At 37.8% G+C, this 26,469-nt stretch overlaps 1 protein-coding gene across 5 annotated transcripts in view; it reads right to left on the minus strand.

The window, feature by feature from the left end:
• Positions 1 to 3,996: 3,996 nt before the first annotated feature.
• LOC103719491 (uncharacterized) overlaps positions 3,997 to 26,469 on the minus strand; it is a 35,658-nt gene continuing 13,185 nt past the window's right edge. For 4 of the 5 annotated variants that reach the window (XM_008808756.5, XM_089928640.1, XM_008808757.6 and 1 more), the window contains 18 exons: positions 25,537 to 25,641; positions 23,137 to 23,193; positions 22,934 to 23,004; positions 21,078 to 21,177; positions 15,408 to 15,475; positions 15,163 to 15,263; positions 14,967 to 15,070; positions 14,831 to 14,884; positions 14,564 to 14,619; positions 14,411 to 14,449; positions 14,105 to 14,249; positions 10,475 to 10,656; positions 10,322 to 10,392; positions 7,152 to 7,224; positions 7,009 to 7,070; positions 5,992 to 6,916; positions 5,169 to 5,459; positions 3,997 to 4,422 (listed from right to left, as the gene is read on the minus strand). In XM_008808756.5, coding sequence (XP_008806978.1) covers positions 4,146 to 4,422; positions 5,169 to 5,459; positions 5,992 to 6,916; positions 7,009 to 7,070; positions 7,152 to 7,224; positions 10,322 to 10,392; positions 10,475 to 10,656; positions 14,105 to 14,249; positions 14,411 to 14,449; positions 14,564 to 14,619; positions 14,831 to 14,884; positions 14,967 to 15,070; positions 15,163 to 15,263; positions 15,408 to 15,475; positions 21,078 to 21,177; positions 22,934 to 23,004; positions 23,137 to 23,193; positions 25,537 to 25,641 — 2,781 coding nt within the window. In that variant the 3' untranslated portion in view covers positions 3,997 to 4,145. Of the gene's footprint in view, positions 4,423 to 5,168; positions 5,460 to 5,991; positions 6,917 to 7,008; positions 7,071 to 7,151; positions 7,225 to 10,321; positions 10,393 to 10,474; positions 10,657 to 14,104; positions 14,250 to 14,410; positions 14,450 to 14,563; positions 14,620 to 14,830; positions 14,885 to 14,966; positions 15,071 to 15,162; positions 15,264 to 15,407; positions 15,476 to 21,077; positions 21,178 to 22,933; positions 23,005 to 23,136; positions 23,194 to 25,536; positions 25,642 to 25,839; positions 25,918 to 26,469 lie in introns of those variants that run through there. The other variant, XM_088714926.2, reaches the window with a different exon arrangement.

Below are 26,469 nucleotides of genomic sequence, written 5' to 3' on the forward strand. Positions count from 1 at the left end.
ATATATATATATATATATATATATATATATATAAAAGAGTGGTTGCCTGCATCTATATACAAGATTTACAGGGTGCCACTGTCGATTGGGCGGTACTACAGGGACGAGGTTCTGTGTAATGTGGTAAACATGGATGCATGCCATGGTGTACTAGGACGTTCATGGCAGTATGATATGGATATTACATACAGGGGTCGAGATATCACTTATATGTTTCATTGGCAATGTAAGAAGATTCTACTAGTGCCAGGGAATGAAAGTACTACCCCCGAAGCTTCTAAAGTGGAGGGGAAGTCTTTTCTCATTGTATCAAAGGAGGTAGGTGAATTGATCGAAAATCAGCTATATCTAAACAATAACTCGAGGACGAGTTGTTTTCAAGTGGAGAGGGCTGATGCAGGACAGGTCCTTCCCCATCGAATAGGACCTTCTTCCCATCGAACAATAACCGTGGAACAGGGGAATAGAGCGTTGGACGTGGAAGATCTCTGGAATTCAGGGTGTGGTAGGGATGAACGTCATTAAAACCCAGCCGTGGAGCCGTGATTAGGAGTTCTTTTTGTTTTAGAATTATATTTTGGTTGGACCGAGTGTGGAGTCTTTGTGGATTGCTGAATTATGTTTGTTTTGGATTTGGATTAAGTTGGGATTAGAAGTTTTGTTGGTTTGGGTTTAGCTTTCTTTGGGTCCAAAGGTATTAGGCTGTCTTTGTGATCCTATATAAGGATCGTAGGAAGGGGCTGTGCCCTTCTTCTTGGTTTTTTTTTTTTTTTTTTTTTTTTTTTCCAGCCGTCGTGAATGAAGAGAGGAGCGCTTGAGGCTTCAGCGTATCCCCTATATATTTTCCCGTGCCCTGTTTTTCCACAAAACCGAGTTTGGATTGATTTGTTTTGCTTCGTTGGACCTCCTGCTTGGACGCCTTGATACAGGCCTTTACAGGACGATCCAACACCCACGGCAGCCTTTTTTGAGGATTGATTCTCCTTCCAAAGCAGGGTTCCGCGTGATCTTCGCGGCGTTCACCAAGTTCTGAGTTTTCCTCAGTTCTGACAGCGTTGCGTCTTCCTTCTTTTCTCCACGCTCCCGCATCATTTTCCTCCTGTTCACGCTCCACAGATAGGTGGCTATGATTACTACAGACAAGTATAGCCATTGAACACCCAGTCACCCAACTCTGTGAACCATAATGATGTGCAGCCACAAGCTCCAGGTTATGGAGAACCAACTCCATACACACAATCTGTCCTTAACGAACAGAACTATGGATGGGGTATGATGAGCCCAAGCACGACAGCCAAGCACCTACTCAGCAGCTCTGTGGACAACATCCCATAAGCTCTCAGCCAGGATCCCAGTCAGGCTATCTCCATCAGCCTGGACCTTATAGCAAGCCTGCTTATGGTGGAGCCAGTCAGCGAGGACACCATCTACCAGAGGACTATGGGCATTGTCTTGTGGGGCAGTTGCACCTGCTTACAGCCAAACCTATGGGTATGGCCAACCTTCACCAGCTGATTATTCTCGACATGGTGGTCAAGTTGCTCCTGGGTATGGACCAGGTGCTCGGCAGTACCTTCCTACATTCAACATGAAACACAGTCTGGTCCTTATGGCAGCATCCATCATCCCAACGTAGCAGTGGAGATCAACAAGTCCCAAATAATGTAAACTGTTGGCACCAAGGAGGATCAGCTGATGTGGGCTATGGCGATAGCCTTTCAAGTTCAGGATACAGCGCAGCCCCAGTTAACATTCAGGCAGGTCATGGACAGAGAAGTTATGGGCAGCCTCCATCAAATCCAACAGTCTATGAGCAGTTCATATCCCGTTAGTCAGCCTATGATGGCCATCCAGAGACTGCACCGATTGGTTGCACCAAGGGTTTATCTCCGCAGCCTGGATTTGATGCGCAGTATGATCCTGTCCAGATGTATTGTCACCACTGATGCCATTTAGGAGTTAGTATTAAAGTTCTGGATGCAGTTTTCATTTTTTAACATCTAGGATCTTAGGCTTTATTAATTTGGTCCCTGAGACTCATGCTTTTCAAGATTTTTTTTATGGATGTTTTACCATAGAACTTCTATGTCTATTCATTCTGGTTCGCTCTGTTCCCCTTGTGTTATGTGTAGTAAAGCACAACAGTGGTCTTAAAAGTATGCTGATAAGTGTATTTTGGTTTGTCTTCGAATGCTTCATTTAGGTTTGTACATTCTGAATGCACAAGGCTGCTTGTCTGCTAGGCTGTGAATCTGTGATGTGTTCTCATATCTCTGGGGGCTTGGCCCCTCTTTCTTACAAAGAAATAATAGGTACTATGTGCAGACCCATGGTACATGGATTGGTGGTTCAGGAACCCATTGCACTTAATCGACCAGGTTTGGCTTGTGCTACTTTTGCTAATGCACACCAAATTAATCATCACCATTTGATCTTTGTCACTGTACGGCTTCGACGGGACTGCTGATTGATCTTTTGAGTCATTGTAAATGTCCACTTGTTTTGTCAATCCCTAAAAGCTCAACTCTTAGCTCCCTTGTTTGATCAGTCTTGGATGGTGAAAAATATTTGAGATGGTGGATCTTCTCTTTTAATTGTATAAATTATGAATTTAGGGAACAATGCCATCTCCCTACGTAGACATGGTATGTCTTTTCTTGTATGACGAGAAAAATGGGCTAGAATGCCCTTGTGGAAGATAGCATCATTTCTTTCCCCAAAAAAGGAGGCCTTCATTCACCAAAACTATAGTGTGGTTGCCCAGATTTAATTGTTTTAAATTTTATTTTTGACTCAAGTTTATAAAACTTAGAAGTTGATGGAATCCGTGGCTCGCATGCTACTACCCTTTATTTTGTGGTTGTGGGCAAGTTGATGGACCGATCAAACCATTTTTTTTTTCAGATAAGATTTTGACCAGGTATATTTTCCAATTAGAGAAGAATCAAGCAAAAAGATAGAATGTAGAGTTGATTAAAAGTCGAGATTCACCTCTCGAAGAATTTTAGCTTTTTCAAGTTTATTTCTACTAGTTATATCTATTTTAGGAAAGAGAGTCCTGTTAGAATTAGAAAAAAAATTTGATCTGAATTATACAAGAACGGATTTCACTATTATAAATAGATGATGTGTGCCTTAATTGTAGATCATCAATGAAATAAAATGGGATTTAAGCTCTAATTTTGCAATTTTTCCATCTTCTAAATTTCTTTTGAGAAATTAAAGTTGAGCATGTTAAGAAAATTCTTCATGCTGCCTGATCAGATCAACACGAAGGATGCTTCCTCGGTCACTTCAATGATTATTATTGAGACAAGCAAGCAAAATAGTAGTGCAAGACAAAACAAATCATAATAAGTTGCAAAGCAACATTAAACACTATACAAACAATTTCTTCCATAAGACTCACTTTTTTGACTTTCACCTTGCAACTTTCCCTTCAACTTGACTCAATCTAGTAACTGAAAGATCCCACATCGACTAGACTCATTCCAGAGCCTAGGCATATGAGGCGGATGTTTCTAAATTCTACAGACACATTTTGGATAAAAAACAAAACCGAAGAGGGTCTGAGCGGCGCGTGTGCGCTCGTGCAGGCACCGGAACTGAACAATATCTGGCAGGGGAGCCCCAAGTTTCTCCCTCATGTGGCGCCCACGTGGGCACTAGGTGCCTCACATGCCCCGTGCAGGCAGGGCGTGATATTTTGGTATCAGAGCTAAGAATGACTCTAGTCCGAGGATGGGTGAATGAAAGATTCCACATCGGCTAGACTCGTTCCAGAGCCTAGATATATGAGACGGGTGTCTCCAAATCCTGCAGACGCGTTTTGGATAGAAAACAAAACCGGAGAGAGATCTGAGCGGCGTGTGTGTGCGTGTGCGGGCCCCGGAACCGGATAATATCTGGCAGAGGAGCCTCGTGTTCCCCTCTCATATGGGCACTAGGTGCCTTACGTGCCCTGCGCAGGCGGAGACGTGACAGTAACAATAACTCTATTATAAACTGACAATAGTCATTTATTTGTTTATAATCACTACTGTTTTTGCATGTATAATCTATTAGTACATTACGATCAAATTTCAAATGTCTCAAATAATAAATTCATCTGCCTGTCCAAGCAAGAAGTTTTAGATGATTCATTATTATGTCCATAGCTTCTGACGAGCAATGTCAAAGATGACTTGAAGTGTCCTTTTAGTATTTTTCTTTTCTGGCAACTTGAGAAATTTAGCAACTTTAGAGAATTCCACATTGCTCATAGTGGTCGAATCTCTGTTTCTATCCGTCCTTGATTCGTCCTTGCAGAGCTTTGGTGGGGATAATGCCCATTGCATTGCCCATATGGCCAAAGGGCGCATATATTGCAGAGACCTGTACTCGTCTTTTGTATTCCATGCTTCAGGAGTCTGAAAGGAGTACCTGTGATTGGAATTAAAAATTAAGAAAACATAAACACAAAGTAGAAGCAAGAACACGACATTCTTTTTTTGGAGGTAGTTTAATATATAACAAGCTCGATATCATAAAATGTGATGGTCTCTCTAACGCATGCACAAGAGAGAGACAGAGAGAGAGAGATTTTCCACTAAGAGCACAAGAAGAACATGCATTATGTAACCTTAATTTGGAAAACATGTATTAAGTAGTGCAGATATGATTTTCAACGGCTGCTTATTGAAGCAAAAATCTAAATCCAAGGTAGCTTGAGAGATGGCAGGGAAAAGAAACATGAGGAACAGATAACTTCAGTCATACCAATAAGTCCATGTCAGGTCGAGACCTCAGTGAAAAAAATTCTGCCAGTTTTTCCCATTCTGCTAGAAACCTCAATCAACACAATCCAAATATAGAAGTACAAGACTTCCCCATTGTCCTGATACCACATAAATAATATACTCTAAGCAGGATTCTAATATCAAATTGGACTGCTATGTCCCACAAGTGCTAGGTTGACCCATTCTATTAATCCGATCATTTTAGCTGTACATATGAATTCATAATGCAGAGAAATGAAAAAAGAACAATCAGCAATCAGCCTAGATTCAAATTTCAAACCCAGTCTGCTATGATGGAGTTGTTGTCTAACAAACAAGAACTTATTGTCAAAGTACAACTAGTTTAATCCCAATGTCCTATAAAGAAGTGGAAGAGAAGTCAAAGCTTACCCAAGTCCTTCTTCAGACCAGACTGTTTCGTATATTCCTTGTGCAGTTTTGAAAGCTGTTTCTGTCATGCCTTCTTGGATCATTGCAGCTGCAACAGCATATGTCACTCCAGACCATACCTCCTTTGACTGCAGTGATGAAAAGTCAACAGTACCATCTGGTCTCATCCCGTTAATTGCTCCTCGCTTCCCATCCTTCATCTTTAAGACATTGAAGCTAAAAATCTTTTCAAATGCACTTCGTGCTTTGTCCTCATCAACAATTGGGAGAAGACCACATGCTCTAGCATACCTAAAAGGGAGTGTATGAATGAATTTTCACTACAGCAAACTCCAAAGTAATTACAATAGCTATAAGTGAAACATCTTAATTTATAATGTAGAAGAAAAGGTTGGCTATGCTGATGTATTGAAATTCCTGAATATACAGTGCAATGTAGAAATGAATGTGACATCATATCAAGTTACAGCTAAATATAGCAAGGCAAGAATTAGGATAATACAGCTAACTGCAAAATATTCTACCCATGTACTATGGAAGAACTAGGAAATAAAGCAAAATATAATGTTATGGCAAGGAGAATAAACAATATAGAATGCAGGCTATGCATATTACATTCTTCAAGCGAAAAAAAAAAAGAAAGCATGTAAACAAACTTCTATAAGAAGTTTAGAAATTTACAGCCATCAATGTATAGATTAGCAGTAAGAATAAACAAAGAAAATATAGCATTTCATTTCAAATATCTCAAATCTCAAAGTGACAGCAAGTTCAGATGAGTAGCGAAAAGGTATAGCAAGTCTATCAGAGATTCAGAATATACCATTGTCCAGCCAATTGGTCAGCCTGAATAGATGAGCTTATTGATCCACCACTATTATCATATTCAAAGTAAGAACCATTCCATAATTTTTCATATACAACTTTTGCTTTCTGATATCTATTCCAAAAATAATCTTCAGAAGCTTGGTCACCAACAATACCTGCCATGGCTGAAGCAGCCTGTAGAGCAGCCACCCAGAGGCCCCCAGTATAAGCACTCACACCAGTAACTGACCATACGTCATAGGTCTGATCAGGGAAACCTTCATTTTCAATCATTCCATCTTTATCCTTGTCGAACTGATCCATGTAAGCCATTGCCATATAGACAGAAGGCCAAACAGCTCGACCAAAGGATTTGTCACCTGTTGCAACTGTGTCTCTATAAACTTGCAAAACAAACTTAGAATTCAAGTCTTTCCACCTATCTGTGTTGTGCATGTTGTAAGCATTTACTTCAAACCATGGGTCCCTTGTTCCAAGATCATGAGGAACGGCACCAAGAACCTTTCTTGGGACCAACGTGCCACCAAATAATTTCTTCTCCGAAGGATCATGCATCATTACCGCTGCTGCAAAGTCTCTTTGGATGCTAAGTTCAAGTTTGGGGAATAGCATGGTCATAGCAAATGATGAGTAGAAATGGACATCGTAGGTGTTCCACATGTGATACTCTACCCCTTCAAGGTAGAGAAACTGACCAATATTTTCCTCTCCTTCTTGAAGCAATGACGTACCGAGAGCAGCACTTGATGCAATACGAGAATCTAACTTCTTAGTTATCGATGACAAGCTGTTAAGGATATCAGAAGCTGTATTGTTTATTGGGATGAAACCATTCATTTCTTTATATTCTGAACTGGACATATCTAGGGCAAATTTCCTTTTCTCCATTGCTGCCAAACTCTGTGATGGAGGCAATCCATCTGAATAACAGAAAATTTGATTATGCTTACATAACAAACTAAACTGTATCTATTAGGGCAACAGAAATAATCAATTAAAAATCCCATATTACCTGTCCAAATTGATCCTCCAGCATTCAGATAATAGAGCTCATTAAATAAAGTGATTGGATACCTGAATAGAACCATAAAAAGTTCAGATTGCTTCCGCTGCAAGATAAGAAGTTGGTTAATGGGGGAGAAATTTCGAATATACCATTCTGGAAGCCTATTGTCTTGCAGAATGGGTCTTTGCCAATCTTCAATTTGAGACTCCCAATGGTGATGTTCTAGGTTAAAACAAGAAGAGAAAAGATTTATGAAATTCCAAGATAAAAAATGTTCATATTAATAACCAAGATAAGATTTTTAATTAAACTAAGTATAATGATATTATATTTTGGTGGAACATTCATTGTAACAATCTCGGAAAAAAAAAATATTGTGCAGATCACAACTCAGAGGGCTCCGTTAGAGCAGCTTCTACAGTCAATATGTGAATCCATACATATTTGTTGTTCTCTATCTGCTCAAGCAAAATTATGGTCTCTTAATGCTCCATTTTCATTCATGAGAAAGTGGAGAAAATGAAGTTCGTTGGAGGGAATCTTCTTTTCTATCGGAATCAAGGAGAGACAAGAAAATCAAGGCTCTTTTTGGTTGCAGAGAAAGTGAAAGAAAAGAAAGTCTGTTGTGAAGAAATATTCATTTCCATTGTTTGATAATAAAATGTAAATTCAGGAAGAGAAAGTCAGAGAAATTATAGAGTGAAAATTTTCTTCAACAAGTCTAAAATTTCTCTTCTCCAAAAGATAGAGATTTTGAAAGTAAATGACAAGCAGGAAATGACTCAAGCTAACTTAATAATGTCTTGACCACATTCTCAACAAGTTCCTCTCCAATTCTCATACTTCAAGAAAACATGATAAAATACTCAAATTTCATTTCTTTTCTTTCAACATTTTTCTTCCACAAATTTCTCTTTCTTTTCTTTTATTTTCTTGGCAACCAAACAGATCCTAAGGTCAAATATTTTCACCAAGAGGCCCAAAATTTTTCCGATAGGAAGTGATTTGGAGAGAACATAATGAAAGGTTAGTCAATCAGAATAACTAATTTACATCCAACAACTTTCTCTAAAATTTTGCGATTTTCCTAATATTAACCAAACAAGAGAAATTTCTCAATTTTCTTTTCTTTTTTTTGTCTTTCAATTTGCTTTTCATTTCTTTCATTTTCTTGGAAACCAAATAGAGCCTGAAGTGGCTCTTTATAGAGTTAACAACTAACACTACTGAAATGCTTTAAAACTGAATGGCTTTAGGGATCGACTCCTTGGTATTAGACAAAAGTCAATATTGCCTTGAAGGTATTTATTGTTAACACAAACATATTCTAAAAAATAATGCATGACCAACTTGTTCTCTAAGCCTTCTTTTATACTGTAAACTCTGCTGACAAACGTTGGAATGTACACTTCATTTTTTTGGGAGTCTGCCAGATCTTGAAATAGATCTCTTCTGGGAAGCTGACTTACTATTATATATTCATGAGTCATGACCATGTGGGCACTCTACCTATTTATTTTACCTTGCCTCCTCAAAATACACTTCTACAAGTTCATATAAAATAAAAGATAGATAAATGCGTGCTTTGTGTGGAGTAATGGACTAAAATTCAAAATAAGATTTCTAAAACACTTCGATTTATGACATTTTAAGATACTTCTTAAGCAACATAATCAATAACTAGCTATTAATTTTTCATTAAAACTAGAACTTGGACTACGAATAAGTAGACAAACTGATCTCACGTTCATCACAACTGAAATAAAGAAAGGTGAATCAGTGAAAACTACGGCACAAACATAAGTTAGACAATTGTATGGGGCTATGGGCTAGTTGTCTTCTGATCTCTGACCTGATGATGATGTGGACTTTGATTTAGCATTCAACCTATCCATTTCTCAATATCTTTTCTTTTTTCAGTATGTATTATACAATGGATATAGTAATAAAATTATAATGTTATTTTTTCTATCAAATCATACAAGATTTATATTAATTGTTTTGATTTCATTGATTTTGTCCAGAGGGAACCTAGTTCATGATTAAATAAACCATGTTACTATAATGAATCATTTTATACAAAAACAACTTAATATGAATTTGAGGTTAGTTCTCGTCATATAAAGCATGCATTTAGTCCTTAAAAATTAAAATGAATCTGTCGAAGAAAAGCATCAGTTACCTGCCAAATTAATAAGCATTGGATGATGTCATGTTTGCTTAAAAACTTTATGCTTAAAAACTTTATGCTTCAAGCAACATGGCTAAATATTGTTGAACACCAAACAGTACAAAGTTGACATGGACAGAGTATCATATGATACAAACTGATGCTTAAAGAGATTGGCCCCAAAAAGGAGAATCTTGCACCTATGTTAAGCTGGACATATGGTGAGTATTCTGTAGTAATATACAATATCTCCAGATAGTTTAAAGCTAAAAAAATCATGTTCGCAAAATCTTTCTTGATTCTTGATAGGCCTTTTGAAGTATCAAAAGGTGACCAGCCATAAATCTTCTTCAAAATCAAGGTATGCCATACTAGCCTGAACCAGACGGTACGGGGCGTACCGTACCATACCGGTTTGGTACCGGTACCCGGTACGGATGGCATATCGACACTCGGTATGCCAAAAAAATTACATACCGACATTGTGCTAGTGTGGCACCAGTACGGGGTCCGGTACCGAGATGGTGAACCTTGTTCAAAATGATTGCAATTATCCACATCTGGTTTCATCTTAATGCTCAAAAAATTTGCTAGCATTACGTAATCATCTTTACATATTCCAAACTCTTTCCACGCACATGGGGATCACCAAAACACAATCTTAATGATATCAACATCCATCAAACTGTTAAGCCTTACATACATTGTTGACCTTTCCCCAATCAGCTATAGCTTTAGGGGTCAATAGGCTAGTTAAACTTAGGTTTGTTGGAGGTTGCAAGTTGAATACCCTCTATATTAATTATTTATTTAACTATCCCAGTTATTCGTTGACTCATTTCAGCCACTATTTTTGTTATTTTTCACTCATTTCAGTCAACATGGTCCTTCCACAACCAGGGCTGCACATGAGCAGGGGTGTTGAACCTAATATTTGTTGACCCTTTGCCTATCAGCTTAAGCTTTTGGGTTCAATTGATTAGTTAACAGAAACTGCTTGCGGCTCTTTTCCGCCAATCAACAATTTATATACTTTCCAAGGATAAATGCTTGCCAAAATAGTCAGAAGTAGATGTACAAGAGCTAGTTATCATAGTTCTATAAGGAAAAAATCCCAATGATCATATGAGTTCTCTGAAGAAAGCTTACCGATAAGAGCATCATGAACAAGATTTGCAGCTGCCTTGTCTTCATCAGTGCCATAAAATTTTGTGTAGCGCCTGTTTTTATATTTTCATCAGCAAAATCATTGAAATTGCATATCTCCTCAATATTCTGTTATACCAGAATTGACCCACTCACCTGTGATAAATCTTTCCACTAGAAAACTTTACTTCTGGGCAAGCCCATGCCAAAGAAAATGTAACTGTCCGAATTGCTTGAGATGGTACTGTCACCGAAGCTGCAACAGCAGCTCCAATAGACGATCCTGGCTCCGACAGCATTGGTGTGTCCATGTAATCAAGGTGGCAGAAGGATCCATGCTAGCGCAATATAAAAAAATGGCAAAGTTGTGAACACAAAGTGGGAAACTTAACAGCAAGTGTCGAGCCTTGACGTCAAAGTTTGATTCTATTTAATGCAACTTCCCTATTGGTTGAACGTTGACATATAACACTATGCACATCATGAACATATAATAGAGTTGATAAGGAAAGAGAAACAATTTCAGATAATACAATTGTAGACAGTAACAATAATTGTAAGGGTACAGTTTACATAAGATAATACCACAATCACAAAAAAGGAAGTATGCTACTGATAATAAGGTTCTTTTTAAATATTTAAAAACATACTCACGAGAGGCCTAATGACAAATTAGGATATAAAAGAAAAACTACTGATAAACAGCTAACGAAATTTTGGAATTTCTAGGTCACATCTGCAGCAAATGAATTGGACAATGAAAAATAGGCAGAGGAAACAAGGGTATGCATCTTGATTTCAAATACTATGAAAGTATTCTGGATGCAGGATTACATTGCAACTGTACTTGTTTGTCCTCTACTGTCACCAGACTATGAGATTACAGAACTGAAATTGGATTCCTGTTCCTAATTGGACTATCATGCCACTTCACTTAGATTCATGATAGTAAATTCAAGAGTCTTTGACTCCTAATATATGACTATATGAGATCTAATACTCTTGCCTTCCAAAAGTGGTTAATTTTATCATGTATCTCTTTAATGTCTCATGAAAGGACCTCCAAACAATCCCAAAGCAGATAGTGATGGTTTGGGGCAACATGCCGTGCTTGAAGTGAAATTGGTGCGAACCGGACGGTTCAAAGCAAAACCTTTGAGGTGTACCAAACTGGACATAATGGTTACCGAGATAGTTTGGTGGGTCGATCCAATTCTCCCTTCTTTCATAAAACCCTCTCTGCCCTCCTGGTCCCTTCCCTCTCTCAATTTTATTCTCAGGAGCTTCCTTTCCCCTCGCCCCTATCTCTCAATGCTCCACTGCTGCAAACAACACAGAGACAATAATGGCTTTGAGGTATGCGGCTCTCTTCCCCCCTCTCTCCCTCTCTCTTGATTCTACTCTTAAAAGCTTCGTCTCCCCTTGCCCCCCTCTCTCAATTGTTCGGTGCTACCACCAACTTTGCAATGACAACAACTCCACAATAATAATACTAACTAGGGTTTTGACTCCGTGATGATGAGATTGTGCCTCTCTGCCCCTCCTCCCTCTCTATTTCCCTCCCTCTCCTTCCCCTTCTCCCTCTCCCCCCTCTCCATCTCCTTCCCCCATTTCTGGTATAACTCAGCTCAATATGATATGTATCAGTACCATATGAAACCAGCCGCCAGCTGGTACTTTCCTCAGTACTAGCTCAGCAAACCTTGTTCCCATGCATTACCTGGATGTAACTCATAAAATCTTGATAATTTCTGCCTCTATCAAGATTTTATTGCTTCCATTCATTAGCTATTTTAGCCTACTTCAGATGGTAAGAGTACTTAAAATAACCATGACCATCAAGCTTTATCCTAATTAATTTGGATATGGCATATGGCTTTATGTATCCTTAATAATCGTTTTGTTGAGATCCAATTCTGGTGTTACTGAAAAACTTTCCAAATCCTCACAAAACTTCTTTTCATGTTACCTTAGGTACATATCAACTTCCTTACAAACTCCTACAAAATTCTGTTTGTCATACCATCTTAGTTGATCTTACTTCACCTTCTCCTTAGGGAAGCTTCTGTGCCTCCTACAATACACTTCACAATCCTCTTTAGTTGTACCATCCATCTTTCCAAGTCTCAACATTCACCATGAACTATTAACTCAATTGGTCGGCTCCTCTCCCCTATGGGCTTGCCCTTGAAGGAGGTCTAGATTTCCATCCTCGATATTACTTTAAAAAAAAGGTCCCAACATTTTCATCTTTCCTACATCAATGAGCAGGGAGTACCTCTTCTTTAAGATTGGCAATATGTTTTTCTCTTACATCAATCTTAACAATTGTGAGCACATTATAGAAAAATGGTGTCACTACGAAGAAGAATCATAATCTTCTCAAGATTCAAAAACTTTCTTGTGATCATATTTGTCTCAAGTCACTCTCAATACTTTGTTAAATTTGGCCTAACATGATTTTTATTTTTCATGTGTTCTAGAGATTGCACTTTATTCTTGCAAGATCCGTGCCCTTTGAGATTCTTGCAAGATCTGTACCTTACCGGTATCGAACCAATATGCAATGTTGTACTATACTGACACGCGATACGCCTCACCATCCCGTACCATACCGCATACCAACATTGTAATAGGATGGTACCGGTACGAAGTCCAATATCGGGATGGTAAACCTTGATCCTTGTGTTTGGTGTTTTTGTGTTTTGAGGCATGTTATGTCATCAATGAAATCCTAGTATTTAGTAAGCCAAAGAGTCCTAGAAAGGACAGATTTAAACATAAATGAATGATAAAATAAATCCAACATGACTATAGTATGATAGGAATCTCTGAATTTATATAAGCAAAATGGAGTCAATGTAGACTAAAACAAAAATCAGATAACCTCAACTTGAATTCAATGTAAAGGTGAAATAAAAGAATGATAGAAAAGCTACCCATATGCTCCGTGTATGTGCACGCGCGTGCATGCAAGTGTGTTTTTGCCTTTTTTTTCTTTCACATGTGTACTCAAGCTCGAAAATGGTTTTCTATTTGTTAGGCCCATACCAAACACCCTCGTAAAGAAATACCCACTATATCTCCTTATTTTACAATGTACTAGTCCAATATTAACTTGTATGTTGTGCTTTCTCTAAGCTATAATATAATTGATACTTGACCCCCAAGAAAGAAACAAATAACATTTTGGCATGGTCTACCATACCGTACCAAGAGAAAACAAGTACAAAACTTAACTTCGAGTTAATACAAATCCCGTACCACTCCGCATCGAGATGTACCATCCCATACCAAGATGTACCGACCAGTACCGAGGCATACTGAGATGTACCAAGATGTGTACTGGCCCGTACCGAAGCGTACTGACCTATATCAAGATATATTAAGATAAAAATTGAGAAAAATGGCTAGAGAGCTATTTTGAGGCAGAGGCATACCGTATCGTATCGTACTGAAGCGATACGATACCAGGTACCGAGATTGTGGACCTCGCATTTTGGCGCATAGTCAAGTTGTAGGAATTGCTTTTAAAATTTCATAATCTCATAAGGAGTCATATATGTCTCGCAAAGTGCTGATGTAATAGAGCACCATGATAGGATATTCATGAGTATCTTTCCATGGCTCAAATGCACCATACAAGAAATATGAAAATGGTCAAGTTGCAAGAGAACATCTTTATAAATGATTGGGTTAATCTGCAAGAGAAATCTTTGGTAGGAAAAGAAATTCAGGGAATACCAAAGCAAAAGAATTGCAAATAGAATTTATAAACCATCTAACCTTTTTAATTTCATCCCACATGTCCCTTGCTGTAAACCCCTTGGAATTCCCGGATATCAAAAAATAAGGACACTCTGAAACATGAACATCAGTTGTCTCTTGAGCTGCTATTGCAAATGTTACTGGGGACTGTCCATTTGCAGTTCTGCATTTATAAATTCATTTGCTTCAGAAAAGAAAACATACACAAGAATATTCATATATTTAGAGCCAATCTAATGCCCCTTGAATATCGAAGTAATTTTTGAGGAATTGAAACACTTAATGGAGTAGTGGCTAAGTTTGGAGTTAAGACTCTGAAGATACCTGTGATGCAGAAGTACCCCATGCACACCATCTTGTACTCTAGCATAATGCAATAAAATATGAAATATATTTCTTAGATATACATACATGAATAAAATTGATGGTATAAGAAAGAAATAGATGGTCAAGAAATCCCTTTGTCTACAAACTTACTTCATTTTGGAATTGCAATGATTTCCAGAAATTTCAGAGTTTCCACCCACTGAATTCTGTATGAACAATGGAATCCAATAAGTCAGACCCCATTCTTATAAATATTGCATTGAAATGTGAGAATACAGATTTATGGAGTCAAAGGAAAGCGATTAGCATTCATACAACATCAAATAGATTGATAGAATTTAAAGGAAATGCAGTTAGAGATTCTATTAGGGAGAAAATGTCAAGAAGCAGCAAAATAAGTATTTGCATAGGACTTACGGCCCAAGTGAAAAGCAGTGTTACTTCAGCAGGAGTCTTCCCCAAATTCATTAGCTGGAAAAAAATTAAGCATCTTAAGGAAAACTATACTAGTGTATGGAAAAAAAAATAAACTCAATATAACTACTTTCCGCACCGTAAATGTAAATACTGCAACAGGAAAGCTACTTTGTTGATAATTGTGGGGTATCACTGGTGAAATTTGACGGCATGTTATTTTGAGTTCTGTATCTGGTTCACCTACATTGACAATGATAAAAAGTTACTATTGATACACAAGGTTTTGGATGACATATCAGTTTTAATATTTTGATTCCTTTTATAATGATTACCATCATACACTGTCCAGGACCTTGGATACAGAGCATGGTAGGTGCAGTTCTGGCCATTCAGATTCCAGTCCCAAGATTCAATGCCAGGATTTTCACTTTCTCTGATATCGCAGAAACAGAGTCAATCTAAATAAGAACCATTTGAATCTGAATTAATGAATCTAGAAATGTCTTAATTAAAATTTTAATCACAAAACTGCATTCCAAAAGTAAGACAATTTTGTCAGATAAAAGAGTTCGCTTACTTAATCTCTGGGCTCCTTGGAGACAGTACAGTAGAATACTTTTGACCATTAGGGCGTGAAACAAAAACCTAAACAAAAATGATACTTAGTTTCACATTTTTTTTCTTATTATGAAAGAGCAAGTAAACTTAATTAAACAAGAAGCCACATCCAATCTATTGCATATAAGCTCTCTAAGTACTTCTCTACTATTTGTTATTATCTACAGTGGAGTCCTGTTGGTGGAAACTATCTTCAAATCCCTTCTCACTTCCTCCATTCAAATATTCTTATGTATATCTGGCATGTTTAAAGCTTCAATCTAATTAAGGTCTTTCTTTGATCTAAGAATGCATGGCTTAACCATCTGAACATGCATTTATACTCACTTTATCCTCTATCATGGTTATTATCAAGCTTATAAAATTCCATCCATCCGAACTTATGAACAACTGTCCGCAACTAGAGTTTAAGGTGGAGACTGGAGAGGATGAAAATGCATCATATATTACCATTTCTAATGAAATTAAGTAATTGTAAGAAAAGTGACAACAAATTTTTATTGAAGTAACACTTGAATATTGAAAAGTGTTGGAGTATAAGCAACATAGGTAAAGCCAAAGCTGGAGATGAGGGAACAAAGACAGCAACAGTGAGAAACATTGTCCATCACTTATGGTAACATGTGTCATGTTGTTACAAATAAAGACATAGAAATAACAGTACAAAGAAAAGTCTTGTGGGACCATTTTAATCAAAGTTTAGGCACCAGCATGGAGGTACAGAAAAGAAAAAAAGAGCATCAGTATAGGTCCTAAATCCTTATAGATACCGATGCATGTGAAAGAGTTACAACATAAACCATGTGCATATTGACTAATGAGCTTGTTCATAAATGACATGCAGTGTTAGGAAAAAGATGTTCATGTGGAGGAGACAACAAAGCTCCATTAATGTAAATTCAGTGCAAATATCAAGTAAACATGGATATCGATATAGTCACTACATATTTAACAAGCATGTCATGCATAAGGTCCTTCATTAAAGATCGAATTAAAGATATCTCTTTAAATGCAAAAGTGGATTTACCATGATTTAATAATAAAATCGCTAATGTATAACAAATAGATCATGATGCATATGATTTCCTACTAAGGGTAGAGAGCACAAGCATCAATAATCAGACACAATCAGAAGAAATTACTAAACTATAAACCTTAATGCAAGAAAAGTCATAATATAATAATATATCTAATTATAAAAACAATTATTAGTGATAGTTAAGACTTGGACTCAACCTATACACACTGAAAGAGGTCGATTGATTTGCACCCCATCTCTCAAAAAATAGGACTTCTCTATAAAACTTTACTAAGTTACATTGTTCTTTCCTTCTTTCGCTTTTCAAGGTAACAGTATTCAGTAAGCTTCCACACTCTGATTTTTCTTCTTTTCATTGAAATATTGTAGCACAACTTGATTTGATGATATTCACTTAAAATTATCAAATGGTCAATAGCATATATCAAACTTCTTACTGATGCTGCATCCAGCAATTCAGTCAGCTGATTGAATGAAACAAGCAAAATAGGGAGCAACAAAATCCTGAATGTTTTTTAATTTCTGAAACTAGCTAAATAGGACATGAACAACAAGGTTCTATTCAAAATTATGAAAAGTGCACCAGGAAAAAAGGAATTTGACATCTGAAATCCAAGAAGCAAACATTTGTGGCGAATTTAGATAAGCAATACCAACTCTACTATGAGTGTTATTGATGGAAATATTACAAATTCAAAATCATAGAAAAAATGATAGATTTGCATAAAATGTGAAAATCATGAATGCAAGGATGCAAGTGCCAGTCTTTCATTTTGACACTTTGGGCTATAACTGTGCTTCAGAAGTAAATGAAATTCCCAATATTAAACCTTGTGCGTTAACCTCTTCAATTTAGATAATCTTCGGGTATTTCAGAGAGTTGCTACTTGGTTACTAGGCCTGTTAATGGGCCGAGCTGCTCGGGCTCGGCTTGGTAAAAGCTTGGCTCGAGCTCGGCTCGTTAGTCAAACGAGCCCGAGCCCAAGCCCAAAATGAGGCTCGTTTAAATCCGAGCCCGATCCCGAGCTCGAGCCCGAGCAACTCACTAGCCCAAATGAGGGCTCAGTTCAATTAACAATTTAATTGGGTTCAGACCCAATTAAACTTGGACTCAACCCAATCAAACTTTATTTGGCTTAATCAATTTAAATTCCAATCTGATTGAACCCAGTTGGATTTAGATCAGACCCAACCCAAGCTAACCCAAATTCATTTTATTTCTTTAAATCGGATTAGATTGGTTCGGGTTCGGACTCAACCCGTTAACCCGAATCCAACCCGTTAACTCATTCCCTCCTTCTCTTTCTTTTTCTTTTCTTCTCCTTTCTCAAGAACCTTCCCGACTCCCTTTCTTCTCCCTTTCTCCCCTTTTCTTTCCCTCTCTTTCCCGACTCCTCCTTCCCGTTCTAACACGACAGAGGAGGGGAGGAGAAGCCCTCCTCCACCGGCGAATCAAGGGAGGAGACCCTCACACAAGAGGGTCGGGCCACGGCCGGCGGTGCCCGCGGCCGAGCCCGCAGCGTCCTCGGCCGTTCCTGCGGCCGACGCCCGTGTCGGCGGCGCTCGCGGCCAAAGCCGGCGGCCGCCGCACGTGACGACGAACCGGTGAGTCCTTTCTTCTCTTTTCTTTTTTTCTTCCTTTCTTTCTTTCCTCCTTTCTTCTCTTCTCCTTCTTCCCTTTCTTTCTTTCTTTCTTTCCTTCTTTCTTCTCTCCCCTGCCCGCCCCATCCCCATCCCCATCCCTATCCCCGAGCTCGGGCTCGGGCTTGAGCTCGTAATTGAAACGAGCTTTATGAGCTCAAGCTCGAGCCTTTGCTGTGCCAAGCAAGCCCGAGCCTTTGCTGTGCCTAATACAGAGCTCGGTACCAAGCCCGAGCCCGAGCCCGAGATTCTGTGAAACGAGCCGAGCCGGAGCCTCCCAGGCTCGGGCTCGGTTCGGCTCGTTAACAGGCCTATTGGTTACAAGAACTTATTTATGATGAAAAGGATAGACTTTTCTACGTGCTAATTGGTCTTCTGTTTTCAGCACAGTTTTCTTTTTTTCCTATATTTGCTTGGCTAAGAATTTGGGATGAATTGGTTTAATAATAAGTTGACAGCCACATGCAAAATCTGCCATATTCTATCTCGACAAGAAGTTGAGAAAACTCCATTTATCTGGGGATAGGCTTCAATGGTATGCACAAATAATTGAGAACAAACTGACCGCAACTGATCTAATAACAGAATTTTCTTAAAAACATGAACAAAACTGATTCACGTTAAGAAATGTTGAAATCAAGGTTAGTCGAACCGGTACCGTGATCGGTACCAGTTGGCTATCAGTTCAGTATGGTACCGAACCGGTACTGTATCGATATACGGTATGCAATGGCGTGCCAGTTCCAAACCAACATGCTATTTTATTGTTTTTTAATTTTTAAGCTTTAATGAAAAATAATCAATTGTTTGGGTTTTTTGAAAATTTTAGATTTAATTTGATGTTTATTGATGCCTTTTGATGTGTCTATCACCCCGGTACACCGTAAATAATGTTTTCTGATATTTTGGAGTAATTTTTCTGCATTACTGTGGCATTGCTCTAAAATAATGCTACCTTAAGAAGGCAAAAATCTGAAAAATCTATATCATTAGATTTGCTACTCCCAGCCTTTTGCATTAGCATTAGGTCAAAAGCAAAATATAAAGAAAAAAAGCAATGATCCTAGCTTCGCATGTTACGAGAAGCAATAAAAAATATTCTAAAATCAATTAGTAAGATACAAAATATACAATGATACAATTAATTACACGATGAATCAAGGTCCGCCGTACCGGTACCGGTCGGCGTACCGGTGGCCGGCCGGACCGGTACGGTACCGGTCCGGTCCGGTACGTACCGGCTGGTACCGGTCCCGTACCGGCCGGTACACGGTGGTTTCAAAAACCACAGCGCGCGGCGCTGTGGTTCTAAAAAAAAAAAAAAAAATCGTACCGGTGCGAACCGGTACGGGCCCGTACCGGCCGGTACGGGCTCCGAACCGGCCGGTACGGGCTCCGAACCGGCCGGTACGGGCCCGAACCGGCCGGTACGGGCCCGAACCGGCCGGTACGCACCCGTACCGGCCGGTTCGGATAAAAAACCGGGAAATACCGGTTTTTTATCCGTTCCGGTACCGGTCCACGGCCGGACCGGTGCGTACCGGCCCGTACCGGCCGGTACGGACCGGTGCGTACCGGCCCGTACCGGCCGGTACGGACCGGTACGGCATTCCATGCGATGAATAGTAATTTTTAAAAATAGTAAAATTTTGTTATGATGAAAAAATAAATTTTTTTTACTTCATATAATACTTCTCAATTATCTAATGCATAGTAATAATTTTTTTATATTTTTATTATTTTTATACTTTTAATAAATTTTTAAGTAAAAAATAATCATAATATCATAAATTCATAAAAATGTGTTTTCTACTTCAGAAAATACTTCTGAATTATCTAATATATAGTAATATTTTTTATATTTTTTTATGAAATATATATTTTTATTTTTTTATTTTTTTAAAATATAAAAATTTTATCAAATTAAGTTGAGCTCAAATCCATGTATAATCTTAAAATGGATGTTACATATATTTTTTTCAGTCCATGGACCTGTATCAAAGACTACTTATTTTTCAATTTTATTCAAATTTGGGCCTAGGCCACTATATGCATGATCACATCCAAACTTAAATAAATGGACACCAAATTTAGATCTAGAGTATCTTGCATCCTCTAAATGAGCTTCTAATTTTATAGTTATTTTTAAATTTTATTTTATTTTTAATTTAAAAATTATAAATTTAATAAAAATTAAAAAATTTAGTCTCATTATGTAGATCATCCATGGATCTACAATATATCATGAAATCATACCAAAATCAAAAAATTTGGCGTGATCTTCCTTTATTTTTCAATTTTCTCGACATTTTTCGACATGGAAAAAAAGGGAAAGAAATGAGATGGGAGAGAGCCACTGTACCACGTTTTGGGTTGGACCCTTCTTTAATCGTTGAAATCACCGATTTTTTAGCAAAATAGGGAGGGGGTTTGAAAAGGAAAATGAAGAAAACTTTGAGATGGCCTTCATGAGAAGGCTCAGGAGGCCTTCTTAGGCCTCTCTATTTTTGAAAGAAGGGAGGGCGGGGGTGCAACTGGTTCAACCCGCTGCGAACCGAGTGGTTCACACCGGTTCCACTCCAAACCATTCGGTTCGGAGCGATTCGTGGCTTTTTTCGAAAATAACGGCCCAAGCATGCTGATTCTGCACCGGTTCAGTTCGGTATAAGGTGAACCGGATGGTTCGGCCTGGTTTAGCATACTATGGTTGGAAACTTGGAATAGTCAAAAAATGTGTACATCTAACAAAACACCATAGCATTTACACTAGATTCTCTTTATTACTTCTGAATGAGACTTTGTCTCTTTCACATCTTTCTTTTTCACTAAATTATATAGGTATAGTTTCAAAATGTCACAAAAGTAAGAAGCAGATAAAATAGAAAGCATTCCTGTCAAAAATGCATTACTTATTAATCTTTATGATATTATCATCAATAAATAACTTACAGAGAACTGATTTGCTAAAACAGGTTTTTCTTCACATATGTTGGGGAACAATTGCCAGTGTTGAAAATAACCTTTAAAACTTCTTCCTATACTACCTGCACTGAAAGTTGTAGTTTTAGAACCATAAGGGGAAAAATAGAAATTGCAGTAATTCCAAGCATTGGATTCAAAAATTTGTCACTGAGAAATTATTTCTGAGATAATCACAGCAAAACAGTAATTATTAAATTGAAAAAGAACTCACTACCAAGGTTTATCGCATATCTACTGGTACAGTTATGAGATGAATACCCTTAAAAGAATTATTATCTATAATGTGTCATGAATGGCACAAGTATATGATACTCAAAGAAAGAGCTTGGATAAAGCAAGACAAACTATAAATGCATGCATACATAATGCAAGCATCATACAAGCATAAATGCGATATAGTCAGCAAAGCAGTAACATGGCACAAACTATAAAAAAAGAAATGAGATGTGTAAGGTAGGTTGTTAGGCAGGTCAACCTCCATTTTTCTAGATCAGACATTTACTACTGATCCTAGAAATGGTTCCATGCATTTTATGATAACAAGCTTATGCAAAAGGTAGTGAACGTTGTAGATAACAAAGATAACACTGGCCGATTTGGAAATACAAGAACAACCTGATTTCCTGCACAAATCAGTTCTAAACTTTTATAAATTAATGTCCCACCCAACACAAAACAATAACATGCCTATGCAAAAGGTAGTGAATGTCGTAAATAACAAAAGATAACACTTGCTGATTTGGAAATACAAGAACAGCCTGATTTCCTACATAAATCAATTTAAACTTTCATAAAATAATGTCCCACCACACACAAACATGGATATTTTCATTATCTTTTGTGGATATGGCAATGCAGAACATCTCAAACCTTCCCCTTTATATCCTTGATACGTAATATTAATTAGCAATGTTTCTTCACCAGCATTCATTCTACTCTTCTCTATGTAGTTGTTAAGGCTCAACTACGGTTAGCAATCGTCCTCCACCTTACCATACCCCAAAGTTCGTCGAACCAGTATCGAGACACGTACTGGTCGGCGACCGGTATGGTTCGGTATCGGTTCAAACCAGACGGAACTGTCCGGTTTCGTCAATTTTTGGCCGATTTGGCCGGTTCAAGTCAGTTCGGCCGGAACCATTTTCCATTGAAGAACCAATCTGGTCGACCGGGTCGGCTCAGTTCAGGTGGAACCGGCTGGTTCGGCTCGGTTTAGCAATCATTGCTATACCCTGACCTTACAATGTTGCTTATTGCCCTAAAATGACACGCATACAGGAATAACGCTCCTTGGAGTTGTTCTGTATATTATGGATTGCATTTTGGTGAATCACTACCCCTCCGTCCTTTTTTCCTTTGTAGAGCCTGATGGGCCTTTGCACTAGTCATTCTAGCTACAATTCACTTGTACATGAATTTGTTATATATAGTCTAATATGCATTTAACTTCACTTGTTTTTTTGCATAATGAATTGCATTGTCAAATACAGACAGACACACATGCACTCATGCATGCATAGAGTTTTATGGACACACATAACTCGCCAGGTTAATGTACAAATGAGTTCCATAGCTTGCATGGAGAGCTCCTAGTTATAGAAATTAAGCATGTTATTGTGAACTTAAGCATAAGGAAGATTGCATGTGGATTTGCATTGCGTAACTAGGAGCTAAGCAACTTTTACCACTTGCACGGACGGCATGGTAACAGATTGCACAATAATCTGTTATTGTGAACTTTACACTAAGCATCAGATCAAACATGGATGCAGGTCAATAAATGCGTAGAATATTACTTGCAGCAGTTAAATGTAAAGGCCTACCCGATGCCACCTAAGGGAATGCCTAGAGAAGACACAGACATCCACTTTTTAAAGGGGTCGTATAGTGCAACCTGAAAAGGATAATAATGACAAAAAGTTGTTGCAAAGATCATGAAATAGGAATATTGCCTAATTATGCAGAAAGCATGAATCAAACATTTATCAATGTAACAGACTTCACTAGCAGTTTGAGAATAGCTTACCTGTCCTTTTGCAGTTTCTTCTATGTAATGGCGGCCTAATTGAAAAATAAAGGGAGCCTTCCATAAAATAAGGTAAAAGAGTCAGCTACTCTGGACAGTGATGGGGGAAAAAGAAAGTGCATGCAAAATACCTACCATTCCATGCATGCCGATGCAATAACAAACACTTGATTCTGAAAAATGCACAATATATGTATATATGTATGTATGCATCTACCTATCTATTCATGATCCATCCATATTAATAGTAAGGGATTAAATTACTTTTAGATAAACTAAAATCAAAGGTAAGAAAACCAAAGTTCTGATTTCACAGTCAATCAGAGGACCCCATCTGAACTAGGCAACAAGAAAATGCATCTTTCAGATCAGACATGATAGGAGAATTCCATTTATGAGCATTTTCAAATAAATCATTCAAAATATATGTGCATAGATAGAAACTTAGATTCCTTCACTACATCAAGTTATGGGTAATAGATGACAAGAGGAAGCACCCCTCCAATTAATTGGACCAACTAATAGAATGCCTTCTTCAAAAGTGACTGTAGAAGTGATGTCTTTTGATAATTAATTGCAATTGCTGCATGACTAAAAGATTGCATATAGCTAGAGAGACAATCATAAATGAACACACAGCATCTAACTTAATAACAAGTTACAGATGTTAAAATACATATTGGTTTTGCTAAAGATATGCTGTAGATTCTACTTGCTAATTGCATTATTGTTTGCAATATGTTTACTGCCATGTAACCTCAATCTTGAATTATGTTGTGCATAGAGATAAAAATGGGTTGGGACCCGAATTTGAACTATACTTATGACATGACCCATGCCCAACATATGTAGAGGCAACTTCTTTAGGACCAATCAAGACATATAAGACCTGATTAAAAAATATTTTTCGGATAATGATTTCAGCAGAAAACATGCATGAACCAAGCTCAACAATGGACTGAAAACAGACTTGGCCCAAGTCATTAAGTGTACGGGTTGGGTTTGCACCTAACATGTAAGCTCATAACTAATTCAGCTGTTTAGACTGGGCATGAACCTGAGCTATCCACACTACAAAGTGTGCAGTTCTTGGAGTTTACTCTGAAGACAAAAGTGATGAAAGCTCTTCAGACTCTAGAGAGGGAGGTTATAAGAGGATATAGGATGCGATAGAACTGCCACTAGACAATTAAGGATGCCAAGACACCTAATCAAAGAGAGAATTAGAAACAATTAAGGGAAATAGAAGGAAAAGGTCCCAGCATGCATACTAGAGGATGAATTAGGAGTCCATTGTGCAGCACAAAGGTGTTAGGTACCCAGAAAAACTCAACAAAAACAGTCTTTAAGATAGCTTAAAGAGACAGTTGAAAAGTATAATAGGAAAGTAAACAAAAAATGAGATGAAGAGAGAGTAAAGATTAAAGAGAAATGGAATGCAACAACCATAGATGCTAGTGATGTCATCTAGCACCCAAGACCATTGGTTTGGCTATTAGAGAACGAAACTGGTCAGGTAATGCATTTGAAAAAGTTAAGCGGTTAGGGTTGTTGGCTAAGATCTTAAATTTGGAGACTGTGGGAAGTACTTATTTTTGAGAGTACTGGCTTTAGGATGGGCCTTCATGTCATGGACACTATAACAGAAGCAAAGGCTTGTTTTTGGATGGTTAATAGTGAATATCCAAGGTTTCAGAATATCGGAGATGGGAAAAGAATTGTTCATGTCGCTAAGCTTTGGTTTTGGATGGATAAGGTTTATGGCTAAGGCTTTGGGTGTGGGAGATGAAGGACACATGGATAAAATGAGTGGAGCTAAAATTTCTACCCTAGCAACAGAGATGGCAATAGGGTGGGTATGAGGCAGGCATGCCATTACCCACACCCTCCCTATGATGGGGAACTACATACCCATCCCTGACCCATACCTGCCTTGTGGGGTGGGTTAGGTCACCCCTAACCTAACCCACCCAGCGGGTATACTTAAATCCCTCGACCCCGCCTTGCCCAGTGGGGTGATTACAATTTACTCATGAAGAAAAACCAGGCTCGATGAAGGTGTCTACAATACAAGTTCTTTTTTCAATAATCATGAGTATAGACATGTATAAGAGGGAAGTGCATTAAGATCTAAAAGAAAATAGATTAAGACTTAAGAGTGTAATTTGGACAATAATCAAATGATACAATACTCTAGGTATGGTGGTTGCAATTTGAGACAATTTAACTAAATCAAAAGAAGCTCAAAACCTACAAGCATTTCATTTAAATTACTGAAAGGAAAAAACCAAATCGATAATAATAGGCAATTACAATTTGCTCATCTAATAACCAATCTCATTAAAATGTAGTACTATGTATTGCTCTAATTAAAAACATCATCTAATGTTAAATACTTACCAAAATGAGCTTGTCTAGGATGTTTAGAGAAAATTCTGATTTTGCCTTCCCATCATCATTTATTTTCTTTTGCCAAGTCAAAGGGGCAGGTTGTCCGGGATCCACCTTAATCAAGAAGAGCAATAGCTAATTAAAGCAATGTAAGATAAAATTCTGAAGATCACTAACATTTTACTGAAAAAATGTAACTTGAAGAAATTAAAATTATTGGAGCATTTTCTATCTCTTTGTGATCAGTGTTACAACAACTTCTCTATTTATCATGCATATTCTTTTTAAGGTGTCATTAAGGTTTATTCTCACCTTAGAATTTAAGTCATTTGGAGGATCAGTAGTATTTCTCAATTTTCATGCCAAAAAGATGCATTCGAAGCCTCAACTACTAGCTAATTCAGAACACAAAATAAACAATCAAAAAACAAGCATTTAAGGGAATTCTGTATTCCTTCAATAAAAGCATTTTATATAATTTATATAAATATTTTAAGAAGTATGCCAATGGAAGATGGCAACCTTTTAGGGGATCGGTGGTATATGAAGCTCGGGGCACATATTATCCTATAGTGCAGATTATCAGATGTTTTTCTCATACAATTGAATGTTGATAAGATAAATCCAAAAAGTGTAACTCAATTATCTCATCATCCAATCAAGAGTGGCTTCAGATGAATACGAAGTATGAACGCTTCCTTTAGTTTTCAGAATTCAGATGGCAAGAGTGCTGTGTAATGATGACAAGAGTGTTTTGTAATCTTTAATGAGCGTACCAAGTACCCTCATTGTATGAAATTGCTAGGCTGCTCGCACATAAAGTGGCCGGTCTTGGTGTTTAAGACGAAAAATAAAAATAGTCAACAGAATGAATTAGATATCATGTTTCGCATCCTATTAGTGTGCAGCAAGGTCGGAGAAACCGTCCCGAACCGCCCGGTT

The sequence above is a fragment of the Phoenix dactylifera genome, chromosome 2, assembly GCF_051530095.1.
Source record: "Phoenix dactylifera cultivar Ajwa chromosome 2, Ajwa_hap1_PhDact_Kaust_v1.1, whole genome shotgun sequence".
Classification (NCBI taxonomy): Eukaryota; Viridiplantae; Streptophyta; class Magnoliopsida; order Arecales; family Arecaceae; genus Phoenix; species Phoenix dactylifera.